A 17,866-nucleotide genomic window follows, 5' to 3' on the forward strand; every position below is an offset into this window, starting at 1 on the left:
ATCAATTATAAAATTACAAAAATATTTAAAAAACAATAAAAACCAATCCAAATCAGCTCAAAGTTATCTTATTTTATATTATTAATTATTTCTAAAATAAATACATAATATTAAATATAATAAATATATAATTTTAGATGTTATATGTATACCATTATAGATATTAAATTAAATAAAATAACTTTAAATTATTATTTTCGTGTTAGCATCACCGAATAATTAAGCACTATACATCTTACACCGTTAACATTCGTGTGAATAATGCATGTTAACCAAATATGGAAATCTCAAAACAAAATGAAAACTAATTAGGTTAAGAGAAAGAAGATTATCAAGATTTGTTAGCACTATGTTGCAACAACACTAACCATGTGTGTATGCAGTAACATTGGTTATTATATTGTAGCTTCCTTAACAAATTAAGTGCTTAATATTTATAATAGAGCATTCACCAAGACAAAAGGCATAGAGAGACGGAGTAGTAGGAAAAAAAAAAAAAAAACAACAACAACACAATCATTCTTTTAAAAACAACAACAACACAATCATTCTTTTCATTATTATTCATTATTATTATTATTGTTTTATTTATTATTGAAGATATGTCAAACCTTATGACGATGATGAATCATGGAAAGCGTGTTGTGGCTGTGGCAATTGAGAATAACAAGACAAGCCAAAGTGCTGCAAAATGGGCAGTGGATAATATTCTTCCAAAGGATCAAGATCTCTTACTCATCCATGTTAAGCAAAGATCATCATCAGATAATAGTCGTTCACCATGTAAGTACTTTATTTAAATCTTTTTTTTTCATCTTGTATCTATATCATCTACTACTTGCACTTAATTTGGGTCATGAAAACATTTATCTTTTAAGGTTATGCATTTTTTTTCCTTTTTGAGCATGCAAAATGCATATATAGGGGTTTGGCTTTTTATTTTGCCTTTGAGGCTATTGAACTATTGAATACTACAGTGTCATAATTCAAGTACAAGATTTTCTGGGTCATAAATATTTGAACAGATGTGCTAGATGATAAAAAAGTATTTCTTAAAAATGGTGTAAAAACAGAATTAAAAGGCAATATGAGAATTACATTTTAACTCGATATATATATTGCAAACAATTTTGAACAACTATTAATTGTAATTGTTACATCAAAAATAATTTCAGCCAAAATAGCACGGCTGATCGATGTCAAAATAATGACAGTTAGTTTGTGATTATTATTTTTTAGGCGAATCATCATTTTTTCTTAATTATTTCTCTCATATGGAACTTTTCATATCATAGCAACAGTTAAATTAGATCCAATAATTCCAGTTCCCTAATGCTTGGAAAATAAGTTTTTTTTTTCTTCTTCTTTTCTTCCGATTTTATCCTTGTGGAAAACTAAAATTAAAACAATTTGGTAGGTATGAAAATCTTCAATATATTTTTTTTTTCACTACTTGATGGTAATTCAATTTTCAGTAAGATGATTTTGGTATGACAATTGATTATGATGATTTATAATTATTCAGCTAAATATAACCCATAACTTGAGCTTGATGTTTGATACATACAACGTTAATTAATTAATTAATGTTATTACTATAATTGACTACTTGAATAATGGTTGTGATTGCAGTGAGAAGCTATGAGATGAAAGAAGGTACGGATAGACCACATGACAAAGAATCAAAGGAGCTTTTTGAGTCGTTTCGAGTCTTTTGCAACAGAAAGAATGTTAGTTCTTCAACCTCATTTTCATCATTCACCAATACAAATTAAGGGTTTAATTAGTTAATAAATTTGTTATTCACATTATATCTGTTCACCAAAATCTAAGTAATTTTAAAGAGTAAAGTATTTTTTTTTTTTTTTGGTTATAATTGTTTGTAATTTTTTTTAAAAGTGCTTAACTTCTAATTTTATTTAATTTTGTTTCTAAAGTTTTTGATTCGTATCAAAATTATCTCTAGACGTTCTATCTAAAACGTTAAGAATAAAAGTGAAAAATATTTAGAGATAATTTTGATACAAATAAAAAATAAAAGAGACAAAATTGAATAAATAAAAAACGTTAGGAATAAAATTTAATGAAAATAAACTTTAAAAATACTTTTTTTAAAAATGACAAATATTAATGACAAAAAAATATACTTTTCTCTTTACATATAACAATAAAATCAGGAATTTATTTCAGTATTTTAATTTACAAAAATTATAATTAAAAGCAGAATAAGAATAAATAAGGCATTAATGGATGAATTGCAACAGGTACACTTCAAAGAAATTTTGTTAGAGGACACAGATATATCAAAGGCATTAGTAGAAAGTGTTACCACATATTCCATTGAGCTTTTAGTACTTGGGGCAGCATCAAGGAGTGGTCTTGCTAGGTATAGCTGTAGAGACTAATTATTAATTATTACTTAGAGGATCTGTAAATAAAATTATAGATAGATTATTCGTATGAAATCGGAGTTTAAATGAAATATTTTTGGAAAACAGATTTAGGATGAGTGATGTTCCAAGCACGGTGTCAAAAGCGGTACCGTCATTCTGCACCGTCTATATAATCTCCAAAGGAAAGATCTCATCCGTTAAAACTGCGACCGTATTACTCTCTCCGAAACCTGCGTCGCAGAATAAGATCCACTCTTCTCTGGCTCAACGTGCTGAGCGACCACGCAACCTCACACTCCCACGACATGGTTACTAACTAATTAACATTTCAACTTTTTATTTTAACTTTTAACAATATTATGTTTGATTATATTATAAATTTAATTTCCATACCTTCGGAGTAAGTCACAAAAATTTCATAATTTGTGTGTTTACTTCTATCTATCAATTGCAGTTTCAGGTGGATACCAATCTCTTGATTTTGATGAGATATCAATGCTTCCAGGTAATGAACTAAGCTTGTTTGGGTGTTATTAAATTATTAAAAAAAATTAATAATTTTTTTATTTTTAATATATTTGATAAATTTTTAATAATACAAATAAAAATATTAAAAAGATTTTATATTTTTTAGAAGTTATAATTTTTATTTATTTAAAATATATACTTTATTTAAAAAAATATTTTTTACATAATAAATAAATAAAAAATATTTTTATATTATTATATTTAAACATAATTAATAGATAAAAAATTATTTTTATATTAGATATTTAAATATAAAATTATTTTTACTATTTTAAAAGATTTTTAATAAAAAAATAATTAAAAAAATCTTTTATTAAAAATTCACCCAAACAAGTCCTATATCTATACATGATTTCTTTTCGAAATAAAATCAATAAATGATAAATGACTCCAAAAGTCGAATTAACTTTTTTATGCAATGACACATGAATAAAGAAATACAATGAAACATTTTGAGTAACCAATTACTAATCACTTTTTTTTCTCTTTTAAGTTCAATTAGATTTTACTTTATTTGTCTAGACTTAGAATCCAGAATTTAAGGTATGTTATTTAAAAAAACAATGAAAGTAGTGTTTATTTATTAAGATAACAACAATTTCATAATTTGTTTACTCTATGCATCAATTGAAGCCGGATCATTTCCAGACAAACACGCATATGCACGCCGTAATCGCGGCAGTGATGAAGCCATGTAAGTTATTACAAATTAAAATATATCACATACTACATTGTATTATGTTTATATTTTTCTTGTGCATGATTCATAATAATGATAGATATATTTACACAAAAAATATGGTAAAAATTAGATTAATTACTTAAAAAACATGATTATAGATCACCATACGAGACAAAAAGAAGAAACTACGCACCAAATAATGTACCTGAAGATTGTGACATATCATTTGTGGCGAGTGCAAAACCAAGTGTTGATAGGCTCTTCCCTTCGTTGTATTCCGATGATTATTTTGATGGAACCAGATCAAGATCAAGATCCCCCCAAGAATCAGGACAGAAATCTTTCATGTGTGATGACTACTCATTCACCTCTCTATCATCGCCAACAGAGAACGTAAGTACACCGTATAAACGATACTATAACTTTTAGAATTTAATTTCCCTGCACGGTGGAACACATTACTTAAAAAGTTATCTAAATGGATGAATCTACGAGAATATTACATATAATGAATCCAGTTGGGAAATATTCTATGACAATTTAAGTTTCCCCAAGTTTACCAACAATTGTTATTATATTGTTGAATTTAGGAAGAAATGGAAGCTGAGGTAAGGAAGCTAAAGCTAGAACTGAAGCAGACAATGGAGATGTATAGCTCAGCTCGCAAGGAAGCTCTAACAGCAAAGGAGAAGGTACTTTACAAATTTGATTATAGTCCAAAACATACATAATTGCACCATTATAAGACACTGAGCTATATGTGCAACAGGCAATGGAGCTTCAACGGTGGAAAAAGGAAGAAAAGAGGAAGATGGAAGACTTACAAATATCGGAAGGAGCGGCATTGGCTAGTCCAGGGGGGGAGAAAGAAAAGGATCAAAAGATGGCAGAGTCTGAAGCACAGAAAAAAATTAGTCCAGATAAAACATCTCCGCGAGAAGCACCACAGATGAAGAGAGGACTAGAACCTCTAGGAGTTGGTACTGCAATGTACCGAAGGTACTCCATTGAGGAAATCGAGGAAGCGACACAAAAGTTCTCAGCAGCTTTCAAGATCGGTGAAGGAGGCTATGGCCCTGTATACAAGGGTGAATTAGATCACACACCGGTTGCAATAAAACTTTTGAGGCCAGATGCAACTCACGGAAGGGAACAATTTAATCAAGAGGTATGGAAACTAATATTATGGCAAAATCTTTTCCTCTTCGAATGAAATCATAGTTTGAAACTAAGAAAAGTGAGAACCAAACTGGACAAAGTGTGAATTGAAACTCACAATTTTCAACCTTTCTTTTATTTCTGTCAATATGGTTTATGTAGGTTGAAGTGTTAACTTGTATAAGGCATCCAAACATGGTTCTCCTCCTCGGAGCATGCCCAGAGTATGGTTGCTTAGTGTATGAGTACATGGCTAATGGGAGCTTGGACGATTGCCTCCTCCGACGAGGGAAGTTACCGGCTCTTCCTTGGCAGCTAAGGTTCCAAATTGCTGCAGAGATAGCCACAGGCCTCCTATTCCTTCACCAGACAAAGCCAGAGCCCATTGTACACCGCGACTTGAAGCCAGGAAACATTTTGCTAGACCGGAATTTCGTGAGCAAGATCAGTGATGTTGGGCTAGCCAGGCTTGTCCCTCCTTCGGTTGCAGACGCCGTCACTCAGTATCGTTTGACATCAACAGCTGGAACATTTTGTTACATTGACCCTGAGTACCAACAGACTGGCATGCTTGGAATCAAGTCTGATATTTACTCACTCGGGATCATGCTTCTCCAAATTGTGACAGCTAGGTCACCAATGGGTTTGGCTCATCATGTTAAGAGGGCCATTGCCAAAGGGACTTTGGAAGAGGTGCTTGATCCAGCTATTTCTGACTGGCCAATGGACCACACCTTGCATTTCACCAAACTCGCCTTGAAATGCGCCGAAATGATGAGAAAAGATAGACCTGATCTTGGGAAAGTTGTCTTACCTGAGCTCAATAAACTTAGGACATTTGCTGAAGAAAACATGCCTCCTATGATGATGTTTGGAAGAGCCTTCTCTCCAAGACCACAACAATGAGTCAAAATCACCAATATTAAATTTGTTTATTCTTTTTTAGAAAACTTAAGGAATGTATCAAGTATGTCATGGCATGGGGATTCGACTATATTTTTATGTTGGTTGTCGAAGACCTAATACAACCCCCCTCTTTTATCCGGGCTTGGGATCGGCTATGTACCGCAAGTGTAACATAGGCGGAGTTAAGGAATGTATCAAGAATGTGCAGATAAAAATTATTGCAATCCTTAACTTTGTATATAAACAAATTCTGTAATATTGAATTTGTACTTTAGAATATTTCAAAAGGGATTGAGAATGCACCATGCATTTTCCCAATATATATGTTAAGATTCTAGGCTTTTCTTTGAATAGGCTTGTGTACTTTGAACTATCAAAGGATGTGTCACTTTGTTCTCCAAATAGTAAAATGCACTTTTAACATCTCAAAATCCCATTACCAAACATTCTTGTTTTCCATAATCTGAATTTCAGTTTGTTATTAGGAACATTTTTTTAGTGTGGATGATTCAATGGTGAGAGGATTCTACTCTCTACTTCATTTTTCTTCTTGTCGTGAAGTTACTAATTTTTTTTAATAAGTTACCAACTGTAAACGTGAGAGAGAAATAAATGACGTTATTCCCACTCATTTATTTTTCTCTCCCGTGTCAGTTTTTCTCTGTCAACTTAAATTTCTGTTTCTGTCATGAGAAGTTACCAACTTTCAGACCTAAATTACCAACAGTGGCTGAAGCTTGAAGCTCACAAAATTGAAGATGGCTTACATAAAACCAATCTCTCTCTGTTCTGGAATATTTCTATAAGTCCAATATAAAGAACCGGGTTCAAAAGTATGAGAAGTTCAAATGAACCGGTTTAATGATTAAGTGTTTTCTCAAATTCCAAAGAAAAGGTTACAAGGAGAACACCAATTCCTCATCACTCATTATAATACCTAATAACTCAATTTTACGAGCTTAATTACTACATTGTAACCATCATTTTACTATTAAAGAGAAGGTTACAATATCAACTACATATAGACCTAAGAGAATCATATGAACATATGATGCCACAACAAAGTATCAAACAATTCATGAGAATAGTAACTCATTCTCTTAAATCAACTTAACCTCAAAGACAACTTATAGCCTCTAAAGAACATAAAGAGATGAGTTCATGACATCACAACCTCATAATATATATATTATTCCAAATACGTGTACTAAGGTATGATCTCTAACTTAGTTCTTCTTGCAACCCATGCTAACTTGAGCATCGGAGTCCTTGCAGGAACACTCCCCACTATTGGAAATGACAAACTCGGACATTAGGAACTCGGAATAGAAGGATGGCGGCAACATCGTGTCTCCAATCTATTCTCAACAATTTTGTTCAGTTAATCCCTAATTTCGGAAGATCAAAACACTTATGAATACTCTCTCTTATCAAATTTCTTGAGTTCTCAGTGAACTTAAAACCTCAAGAATTAAGAAGAGTTACTTGCAGAGTTAGATAATTTTACATTTCGAAGCTTTCCTCTTTTGTGTTTACTTCGTTACAAAATTTATTTTTAACCAATTTTATCCAAAAGTAAAACACATGAAACCTAATTCGAAAAATGTAGATTAGCACCAAATTAGCCAACGCCCACCAGTATATAATGCAAATTAAAATACAAAACATATATAGAAAATAAGTTAAACAATATATATTTATACACAAATACATGATTTAGTAATTGATTTTTTTTGTGGACGTAGATTTTTGTTAGTTGGTATGATATACCTAAACGGCTTAAAATTCAAAGGAAGATGAAGCAGGTTCCACTGACAATAAAAATAATAATAAAAAATAAAGCCTAAAAGAGACCCACAAAGCCTGATTCTTGTGCAGAGGAAGAAATCAATTCATCAATAATGTATAAAAGATGAAATAAAGCATTAATTTCTGTTTCATTATGGCCTTCAACAATCAAATACAAAGCATCTAATTGTTATGAATGAAAAGTATACATACAGTTCTACCATATACAAGTCCATGAAAATCAAAATACTGACTTATACAAATATGAAAAAGTGCTCAAATACTCAGGTTTCCCGTGCTGTAATAACGGTCAAAGTTTTAGTATATGATACATGTTCTTCAAGAAACCAAAGTAATTAATTAATTAATTTTTTATTCATAATATTGAACTATAATCCCAATAATTTAGTTGAATTCATAATGGTCTCAACAAGTCTAAAAAATCATTTGCTTGCAATATGAATAATTCGATATCTGATTTCAGTAGCATCTTGCTAAGGATAACTAAAAGAAGAAACAAGAAATCTCAATATAGCCAATGCCTAATGCAATTTGATAAACCAGTATAAGTTTCATTTGTCTGTCAGCATAATAGCTTTTTTCTGTACTTCTTTATTTTTTTGGAATAATAATAATAATAATAATAATAATAATAATAGCTACGAAAAATTCATAGTTTAAAATGAGTGATGTTATTACGGTTTTGCAGAGACAATAAATTAACCAATTTTTTTCTAGAATAAAACCGATCAGCTTTTTTGACCTGGCATAGCATGAGTAATTCACACACAATTTTGAGATCAACATGTTCAATCAGGATATTTTGGCATCTTTTGTGATATGTAAAGCTGTGTTGAGGAGTTAAGGACACGTAGCATCTTTATATATTTTCCATTATAACCCTATTATAATAATAATAACACTGGTTGTATCTATCATATTATTTCCTAAATCATGGCATATTTATTTCAGGATATTCCCTCTTAACCCCTTAGCTCTCCAGCTCCTGCTTCTGAAACTTTGTTTCAATTCCAAATGTTACCCTTTCTCCCTCTAGACGTTCTTTTTCCATGTCTTTGAAAGACATGACAAAAGAAAGAGAGAAGGCAATCATTGGAAAACATTTCAGTGACATTTTAGATGGAGAATTCTAATTCTAATTCCAACTCGAGCAAACAACAAAAGAATAGGAATAGGATGATGATGTTAGAAGGAGGGGTTGTTGGGTTAGGCATAGTTGCAGCCATGAGTATCACAAAGAACAACTCCATTTCCACTCATAATACTGATATTGTGTCCTCTGCTAAGGCTGCTGCTAACTTTAGGGGTATCAATACCAAAAACAATGGCCTTTTCTTTGCTTCTACCTTCAGTAAGATTGGAAGCCATTTTGTGTCTCCGAGTTCTTACTTTCTCAATTCCTGCAATCTCTGCAACAAGTATCTTCATGGGGTCGACATCTTCATGTACAGGTTCTAATATCAGATTAACTTTATTTTCTTGCTTATTAAAATTTAATTTTACTTCCCCATTCATCAAGTATTTGACCATGAAATTTCAGGTTTATGGTTTTGGTACTTAATGTTACTGAATCTCTGGAGTTTTATTATGTTTTCTTCCTGCTTAAGTTTGTTTTTATTGTTAACTTGTGTCACATCTCAGTTTTCCGTTTAATATTATACTTGAATGGAACCACGAATTTGTGGAAGCATCAGGAATTTAGAGGTGTTGTTGGTTTGGTATGTAGAATTACGATTATGCCATGTATTTACATGTTGCAAACTATAGCAAAAGTTTACAATATAACCATTCTGTCATCATGTATAATTGAAATAAAATTTCAAATCTCTCACCAATTGCCATTAGATGTTTTAGCTTTAATTTTTCTTTCCTTTACTTCTTTAAGAAAATTCATAATCATAAGCAATCACTTGTTCAGGATTAGACTCCTGTGATTGCAAGTATAGTGTTTGTCCCAACTGTGAATTGAAGTTTATGTTTCCTTTATTACGGTCCTAAACTATAGATGCTGCAGCTTTTAGGACTATGTAACCCTCCCAATGACATTGTTGCACTTTACACAATGTGTTCGCATGCTGTTGTATGCATTTTCCTTAGAATCTTCAGTGAGACGTTGATTTATTGATCAAGCATAGCCATTAGTTTCTTCTCCAACCTTGTTGGGACCAATTAAAGAAAAATCTTCTAAGGTTAACACTTGCCTTCCATGTGCTCCAGATTCACATGGTATGGTCCCCCCCCCCCCCCCCCTCTCCCCCCAAGAAAAAAAAAACCAAAGCAATAAAAAAGGATAATGGAATGTCCACCAGTGGTTTTACCTACTCTGCAAAGGGCTCATTTATGTCAAATTTAGTATATAAAACTTTTGCATGATGTTATTAATATATAAATTTTTTCTGACATTTATAAAATCTTTTCATGTATGCCTATTTAAGGCCTGCCCTTTTTCTCTGCCAAATTGGCACATGCATATTCCCCCTTATGGAGTGCAAATTAAGATTTGACTTTCTCACTTATTAAAAATTATGTGTGGTCCATATTATGCATTGCAGAGGGGAGAGGGCCTTTTGTAGTGCAGAATGCCGTGAGACACACATCAGAAACGATGATTACCAAGAGAAGTGCTTGCCTGGTGTGATGAAGCCACTTGATTGCTCCACGTCTCCCTGCTCTGGTCCTCCTGTTTCTTTGGCTGGTGTTGCTGTAGCATGAAACAATTTCAAGTTTATAGTATCATATATAATATATGTATGAAATAAAAGTAAATAAAGATAGCAACTAGATTGTGAGGAAGGATGCGTACCTTAGAGAATATGGTGGTGATGACAATGATGATGAACATATGAAGATGTCCTTTGTTCCTGCAGTTATATGTATGCCTATAGTATGAGGGCAAAATAGAAAAGTATCCTAGGCAAAATCTTTTTTGACCTGTAAATTTTTTAGGATATGAAATAATACGTGAGCACATTATTAGATTCTGTCTTTTGTGATATCAAGTCGGGTAAATTAGACTCTCTCTACTAAGGTTATATGACACCCCTTAATTTGTCAAGTATATACTTAGTGTAGGAGAGGTATCATATTTATATCAGAAATTACTATCATATTTTATAAAATACAAAGATACAATGTCATATAAGATTGTAACCTAACCTGAATATCAATCAGAAGTAGTGTTAACCACACAATGACGAGGGAAATAAATAATTTACCCTATAATTTTTAAGAAGTTTAGGAAAACAAAAATTTAGAATATTTCATCAGTCAAATACAACTATGAATCTTGAAGAATTGCAAACGGGTACTCGCACTTTCTAGCACCAGTATTTGATATTAGCAATAGAACCAAACATATTTTGGTTTTTACAATGTGTCAAGAACAAAGACAATAGTGCCAAGTTAATTATCAAAATTTCATTGAAATTTTCACATAAATGCACGGAGAGTGTGATTAAAACAAGGCCAGCCATTCTTGATGATATCCCAAATGTCATATCATATCCATCATGCATTTACACCAGCGAATTCTTTGGCCAGTACCATCTTCACAGGAGGCTGCATATGTAGAGGACAGTAATTAATTAAAAAAATTGGATTCATCATAAACTACTACATAGTACTCGGGGCAAAGAGCAAAACATTGAAGAACTTCCTCATAAAAGTTTTGGTTATCAACTTGAATAACAGAGTTTTCATTGATGAATTGCAAAAGTAGAGGTGATATTTGAGAGACCTCTCAACTTCCACCAAGACTCGGTTATTCACATGACCAGACAACCTTCCTACTAAGGTCTACCCCATCAATTCTACTTGTACTAACCAATTGGATCTAACTACTCTTAACTAACTCTTACTAATGTTAACTAACTCATATACTAAGTGGGTCTTACCAGATGGGTACTACATAGGCACGATAGTGCCTATTAATCCACCTGTTTCTGGGTTAAGTAGTAAGTACTTTACCCTTCTATTAAAAGATCTTGGATTCAAGTCTTTGGAACAAGAAAATGGCTTTACACGTTATGATTTATAAATATATGGAAAGGGTATTTTAAAAAAAGAAAAATTATGCACCAAACCCTTCTCAATCCCCTTTATTAAGAACAAAATAGAAACTCCCAGCACGCCAATCTATTCTTAACTGATATATGCCTTATTTGCCTAACTTCTTTCCATCTTCTGACATCTATACTGTAGTTGCAAAGGGTACATAAACCAAGTGATTTGGTTATCTTAAAAATAAATAAATAAATAAATAAATAAAAATAAGAAAAACCTCTCAGAAGTAACTTTCCACAAATTTCGACACATCAAAAGTATAAAGTTTGACGTAAAATCCTTAAAACCATTGCTAAGAATGTAAAAATGATCAGTTATATATTAAAATGTCACCATTGCCAACTCCTCTTCATGCTTTGGAATAAAAGCAGTATCAACTTTGCCATTTTTGAAATCCTGTAACAAATTCAGAGATTATGTATTATTCATCTAACCAATTGCCACCAGCAAACATTTCCAAAGGCTACGTGATAAAGAAATACATAAAGTGCACCCACCTCTATGTCAAGGATAAGTTTATGGTAATCAATTGTAGTAGGAACCCCTGCAATAAGAATGTAATTGTTGGTTAAATCACAGTAAATGGAGGGTTTACAACAATTTTTCTCTTCGCAAAAATAGAGTCAATAAGATGTGCAACAGAAAGAGGCTTTTGACTATCTTTCAATCTCTCCTTGCTGCAGGTGTGCAATTGGCTTGCACCAAATATTGGTAAGCAATTGAATAAATCACAATGCATGTGCTTTTACCTGTGATAATTGTGTCATCAAGTGCCCTTTTCATACGTTCAATTGCCTTTTCTCTTGTTGGAGCCCAAACAATAAGCTACAGAAGTTCACAAATAAAAAAATATGAAAAGTAGTTTCAAATAAAATGAACATATCAATCAGATAGCTGGGCATATTAAGTCCAACTCCTCATCATTGAAGCCCATCAATCAGCAAACAAGGAATGTCATAATATCAAAAAAGCTTGCATTTAGAAATATAAAGATCATGCAACTCTGAAATATGAATACTTTGCTCCATGTTGAAGAAACAAAGAGTATGACGTGTGATAAATTTGATGATCATTCTACCTCTTATCCATTTGAATATCTAGCTTTCAAATAAATCACACTAAGGCACAACTTTCCAGGAAGGATGATATCAGTTATACATAAAAGGGACGTGGTGGCACACCTTTCCAAGAAGGGAGTCATAGCTTGGAGGAACCACATAATCAGGATAAACATGGCTGTCCATTCTAACAAATGGACCACCAGATGGCAAGTATGCTGTTATTCTACCTGTTGTTGGAACAGCAAAAATTCCTCAGTTTTGTTACAAGTTTTAATCAAAAACATAAAAAAAATGATAAAAATGCAACTGATAACATTCAATAGTGATCAGGCATGATTTCGATTTCAAATGAAAGAAATTAATTGATCTGAAAACACGTCGTGTGCATGTAGCTGTTGCGATGTATGCGAATAATACATATGAAATGAGGAAGCTGGTATTAAAATCTTATATCTTTGTTCACATGTCTACACTGTTAAACCAAGATACCTGGCCCTGGTCTAAAACCCTTGAAAGCATCCTCTGCATTGATACGGCATTCAATAGAATGTCCTCTGAGCACAATATCCTCCTGTAGGGTAAAACTACAATAAGAACAAGACTTTTATGAATCACAAGAAAAAATATCTCCTTCATACCTGTTTGTATCGAAGTTTTTCCCCCATAGCTACACGAATTTGCTCTTCTATCAAATCAACAGAAGAAATCATTTCTGTCACCGGATGCTCAACCTAATTCCAGTCACCAAAAAAGATACCAAGAATCTATCAGAAGTGCTAAAAATTTGGAACACCCTAAATTATTTATCAGAACCAAGTGTATTAGAAATTGGCTTCAACCTGGATACGAGTGTTCATCTCCATGAAGTAAAAAGAACCTCTTTCATCCAAGAGGAACTCAACCGTTCCAACACCTATGTAACCTATAGATGCAGCTGCAGCAACTGCTGCATCACCCATTGCCTTACGCAACTCTGGGGTCAATGCAGGAGAAGGTGCTTCTTCCAACAGTTTCTGATTACGCCTCTATGAGAAGTCAAAACAGAACTGACTAAGTAGGACTTTTGGAGCAGAGATTATGACTGGTATGTACATAAATAATCAGATAGCCTATATTTGGATCTTTCTATCGCATTCTGTAATGTATTTAACATTGAAACTACTAAGCAAATCAATTCCTGTATTCTTCCTCCATTTTTCTCATATTCTTTTAAATCAATTTATTATTTTCAAGCAACACCTTATTAGATATCCAATAGCCTATCAGCAGAGCTTTGAAAATAGGAAACAATAATAACGCGTTGTTTTTGTGAATACCACGAAAAATATAACAATTGAAAATGAAAATACAAAACTAGCCATATAGCCCCAACATTTTTTTGCTTTCATATGTTGAAAACAAGTTAACAGCCTTTTTTTATAAATTAAAAGAAAATAGAAGAAAGATTTGACAGAATACAATAGAGAAATTAGTTACGGCTCATAGTACCTGGATGCTGCAATCACGTTCTCCAAAGTGAACTACATTACCATATTTATCAGCAAGAACCTGCAAAGTCAGGAAGCAGAGGGGTGAATTAAGAAAAATTTGGGCAAATTTAATGCAGGTTCTGGAATTGGAAATCTGGATAATTTAAATACATAATATTATAGATTGAAGCATGTAACCAAATGTTTAAAAATGGTAGAAGACTCAAACTGAAAATGTTTGAATAAAAGTTAGCAGTTCAATACTTCAACCAATTAATTTGCAAATCTGGATTCTGAACATAAAGCTATTAGATGGTCCTAAACCAAATTATCCAAAAGTAATTCAAATTTACTGAACCAATAACAAGATTGTCTAATTTGTCAAAACCCAGTGCATAAATTTTCTTTTGCATAATGAAATTAGAATATAGACACCCAATTATTTAGACTGCGCATTATGGAACTTTTGGAGCTTGGAGTTATAGGTCATTATTGATATGAGCAAACAGAATAATATTACAGCTTAGATTTCATTTCAGAGCCTTTGCAAGGATAAGGAGAACTGGGTTTGATGCAAGAGATTGAGAATTGCTGAGCCTAATATGCAAAAGACACAAGAAATCCCAACTTGAAAATTTCCAACAGATCAACAATCTCAATAAATCTAATTCCCTCACTGTTCTTCTTCTAGAAGCTCTAGTTAAGTTACAAAGTTCCCTTAGACATAAAAGGACAACATTACCTGGAACTCAATGTGCCTTGGGTTTTGGACATACTTTTCCAAATAAACTCCATCATTACCAAATGCAGCAGCAGCTTCACTCTTAGCTTGCTGCAAACAATTTAACGATAGACTTTTCACCAAAATTGCCCATTTGCACGTGATATTATTGTAATGGCTAATGAAATACAGATTGTTAAGAGTATAAAAATAAACCAACTCGAGCAAGAACATATTTTTTGACACATATACCTGTAATAACTTTACAAATTCATCAGGTTCTTTAGCAAGGCGCATGCCACGCCCTCCACCTCCAGCTGTTGCCTAAAACAAAAATATGTGTGTCAGTTAATGTGATTAATTCTATGCACTCCATCTTCTCCAGCAGCTCTAGATGATTTTAAATTCTAACACTCCATTTCCACAACAGTTATAGATCATTGATCATAATAAAAAGCAGTGTCAAATGAGACTCCCTTGTGTATATCCTCATGTACATGCGCATATAGACTAAAAGCATCTTAAATGTGTCACTGTCATCCTGGAAAGCTGGAGGTCTATTCAAATGGGGACAATAAAGCAGAAGGTTAGAAATCCAGAATAATAAGCTCATATACCTTGATCATTACAGGGAAACCAATCTCATTTGCCAGCCTGATAGCTTCCTCTGTGGTCTGTAACAATACTTCTTTTCATTAAATTCATGCATGGAATCAGAATTCGCCTCCAACATCAACATAGAAGGCATCTGAAACTTTTACCAAATCAAAGTATGATACCTGTAACAATCCATCACTTCCCGGAACCGTAGGAACACCTGCTTTCTTCATTGTATCTCTGGCAGTTGATTTGTCACCCATAACCCGAATACTGTCGGGCTGAAAGTCTCAAACAAAAAATTTCGGTTCAACCAAAATAACAGTAGAAAGAGAGAAATATCCTACACACTCCATAATCCACACCACAAGTACTCACATTTGGCCCAATAAAATTGATTCCATGCTCTCTGCACATCTCAACAAACACTGCATTTTCAGCAAGGAAACCATACCCAGGATGCAACATTGTGCATCTTCGGCTAATAGCAGCAGATAGAACATTTGGAATCAATAAGTACCTGCACAAATACATGGACACTACATCATAGAGGCACCACTATTTAGTGCAAACTCGATTTCTCAAAATAATATATAATCAATATACAAATATACAGAAATCAAATGTGAAAACCATGAATTACAACTCAGTTTCCTACTATTCATCATTATCCATATTACATAGAGGTAAGAAAAACATGATATAATGTATATTTCGCCCAAACTACAAGTATAAAGGATCTATTAGATTCTAATTTAATTTAATTTCAGCTCGCTCAACTACTTGAACTTGAGACCTTACTAATTGGTCTCAAAACACTTGTGCTCTACTTAAGATCAGAATTTACTTTTAAATCAATAGAAATGACTCGAACTTGAGACCTTACTAATCAGTGTCAAAACAACTAGCGCTAACCGAAGATTATAATCTACTTTCAAATCAACAGAAATGCAGCAAAATCAAAGTTCAAACAATAAAATTATTTGAAAAAAGTAAAAACTAAAAGTTCTTTCGGCACAAGTTTCTTCCATTAGGGAGAATCAAATCAAGCATGAAACAAGTTGGAGGAGTGAGAGATGAAACTCACGATTGACTGCTAGGCGCTTCACCGATGCAAACAGCATCATCAGCGAGCTTGACATGAAGCGCGTCCTTATCAATGGTCGAGTACACAGCCACGCACGGAATTCCCATCTCATGAGCGGTTCTGATGACTCGCACCGCGATCTCGCCTCTGTTCGCCACCAGGATCTTCTCCGCCTGACACGTGGCACCGAGAGCACCACCAGCACCACCATCACGTGCCGCCCTGGTCTTCGTCACGTGACTGCACCTTTGCCTCGGAAAACTCACCTTCTTGCTCCCCGCTGAGAAGCTGCATTGGGAGCTCTTGATGCTGTTCTCCACCGCGTACAGACCCTGCGTTACGTGGATTCAAATATCAAAAACCGTTTCGCGGTTAGTTACATCGGAAACTGAAATCAGTTAGGCGTAACGGTAACGGTAACTGTAATTGTAACGGATGAGTTACCGGGGAATGAGAAGGCAGATGAGGAGAGGTAACGGAGTTGAGCGCAGCCATTATTCTACTCTCCATTATGTGTGTTTTGTATTCTAATTGTAACTGAATCTGTCTATGATTTGCTTTTTGAAGGGTTAGCAAATGCCGAATGGCGATTGTCGATGAAAACGATGATGTTTCTTCTGTTTGATTGAAAGCTCCGCCTATGTGGTTGAGTTATTGGTGCTTGGATTTGGACTTTTGCTGCACTCGCTCACCCTTTTGTGTTTCTCCCTATACCCTTTTAGATTTCATCGTAACCGTTCATCGTCTTTTAAGTTTCGGAGAATCGACGGACCACATATATCCAAAAATGGCTGCTCCTGATATTGTAGGGACCTGATTCGGTAATATTATCCACACTCTGTTGTCATGTTATTATGTTACATACAAATTATAGTATATAAATTTGATCCCGCCAATTTCGAAGGGAAGAAGATTTTTAAACTAAGAGAAAGTGAAAATTTAATTATCATTGGTTTTATAATTTACTAATGTGTGTTAATGAACATTAATATACCTGTTAATCCACTTTTTTATTAGCTAAATACATATACAACTAAATGATGCTCCAATTCACAATAGCTCAGTCCTTGTCATGCAAGATTGGAGGAATACGGTAAGAAAAAAAAAAACAATTAGGAAGGTGATATAGAGAATCAGAAGGGAATGGTGTGCAACTAGGGGTGCATATGGCCCGATCGGCTCAAAGATCTAACCTGGTTTCGAACACTTTAGGGCTAATTTAGTGTGATTTTATTGGGTCTAGAACCGGGTAATGGTCTCAAAAATAGACCCGATTATTATTTCGGATTGGGCCCGAGCCATAGCTCGAGTCACTCGAACTCGGCCCGGTGGCCCGGTCATCATACACAATTAATATTTCATGTTATTAGTGATGAATGATGGTTATTCTTAT

At 33.5% G+C, this 17,866-nt stretch overlaps 3 protein-coding genes across 4 annotated transcripts; 2 read left to right on the top strand and 1 right to left on the bottom strand.

The window, feature by feature from the left end:
• The first annotated feature begins 620 nt into the window (after positions 1–620).
• Positions 621–5,736, top strand: LOC130981248 (U-box domain-containing protein 35-like). Its single transcript, XM_057904852.1, has 10 exons — positions 621–783; positions 1,633–1,730; positions 2,265–2,386; positions 2,499–2,701; positions 2,848–2,898; positions 3,555–3,615; positions 3,762–3,996; positions 4,194–4,295; positions 4,373–4,771; positions 4,924–5,736. Exons 1-10 carry the CDS (start codon positions 621–623, stop codon positions 5,665–5,667), a joined length of 2,178 nt encoding a protein of 725 aa, XP_057760835.1. The 3' UTR covers positions 5,668–5,736.
• A 2,645-nt stretch (positions 5,737–8,381) lies between these two features.
• LOC130980871 (FCS-Like Zinc finger 15-like) lies at positions 8,382–10,508 on the top strand. 2 transcript variants are annotated; one of them, XM_057904517.1, is made up of 2 exons: positions 8,382–8,921; positions 10,029–10,508. In XM_057904517.1, exons 1-2 carry the CDS (start codon positions 8,596–8,598, stop codon positions 10,186–10,188), a joined length of 486 nt encoding a protein of 161 aa, XP_057760500.1. In that variant the 5' UTR covers positions 8,382–8,595; the 3' UTR covers positions 10,189–10,508. The 2 variants fall into 2 exon arrangements, with proteins under 2 accessions (XP_057760500.1, XP_057760499.1); XM_057904516.1 differs by having other exon boundaries at positions 8,385–8,927; positions 10,029–10,497.
• Positions 10,509–10,709: 201 nt separating this feature from the next.
• Positions 10,710–17,145, bottom strand: LOC130980870 (biotin carboxylase 1, chloroplastic-like). Its single transcript, XM_057904515.1, has 16 exons — positions 16,918–17,145; positions 16,474–16,805; positions 15,765–15,906; positions 15,569–15,667; positions 15,407–15,463; positions 15,042–15,113; positions 14,811–14,900; positions 14,088–14,147; positions 13,439–13,624; positions 13,238–13,330; positions 13,089–13,170; positions 12,720–12,826; positions 12,288–12,363; positions 12,036–12,082; positions 11,872–11,934; positions 10,710–11,034 (listed from the first exon to the last, which is right to left on the bottom strand). The coding sequence occupies exons 1-16, from the start codon at positions 16,981–16,983 to the stop codon at positions 10,984–10,986; spliced, it is 1,623 nt and encodes a 540-aa protein (XP_057760498.1). The 5' UTR covers positions 16,984–17,145; the 3' UTR covers positions 10,710–10,983.
• Between the last annotated feature and the right edge of the window lie 721 nt (positions 17,146–17,866).

The sequence above is a fragment of the Arachis stenosperma genome, chromosome 5, assembly GCF_014773155.1.
Source record: "Arachis stenosperma cultivar V10309 chromosome 5, arast.V10309.gnm1.PFL2, whole genome shotgun sequence".
Classification (NCBI taxonomy): domain Eukaryota; kingdom Viridiplantae; phylum Streptophyta; class Magnoliopsida; order Fabales; family Fabaceae; genus Arachis; species Arachis stenosperma.

Coding starts and splice junctions, on each gene's coding strand:
- LOC130981248 (XM_057904852.1), top strand. CDS start 621: ATGATGAATCATGGAAAGCGTGTTGTGGCTGTGGCAATTGAGAATAAC. Junction 2,899..3,554: donor TGAGATATCAATGCTTCCAG/GTAATGAACTAA, acceptor CATCAATTGAAG/CCGGATCATTTCCAGACAAA. Junction 3,616..3,761: donor CGCGGCAGTGATGAAGCCAT/GTAAGTTATTAC, acceptor ACATGATTATAG/ATCACCATACGAGACAAAAA.
- LOC130980871 (XM_057904516.1), top strand. CDS start 8,596: ATGGAGAATTCTAATTCTAATTCCAACTCGAGCAAACAACAAAAGAAT. Junction 8,928..10,028: donor GTCGACATCTTCATGTACAG/GTTCTAATATCA, acceptor TATGCATTGCAG/AGGGGAGAGGGCCTTTTGTA.
- LOC130980870 (XM_057904515.1), bottom strand. CDS start 16,983: ATGGAGAGTAGAATAATGGCTGCGCTCAACTCCGTTACCTCTCCTCAT. Junction 15,668..15,764: donor TCAATTTTATTGGGCCAAAT/GTGAGTACTTGT, acceptor TGAGACTTTCAG/CCCGACAGTATTCGGGTTAT. Junction 13,171..13,237: donor AAAAACTTCGATACAAACAG/GTATGAAGGAGA, acceptor TTTACCCTACAG/GAGGATATTGTGCTCAGAGG.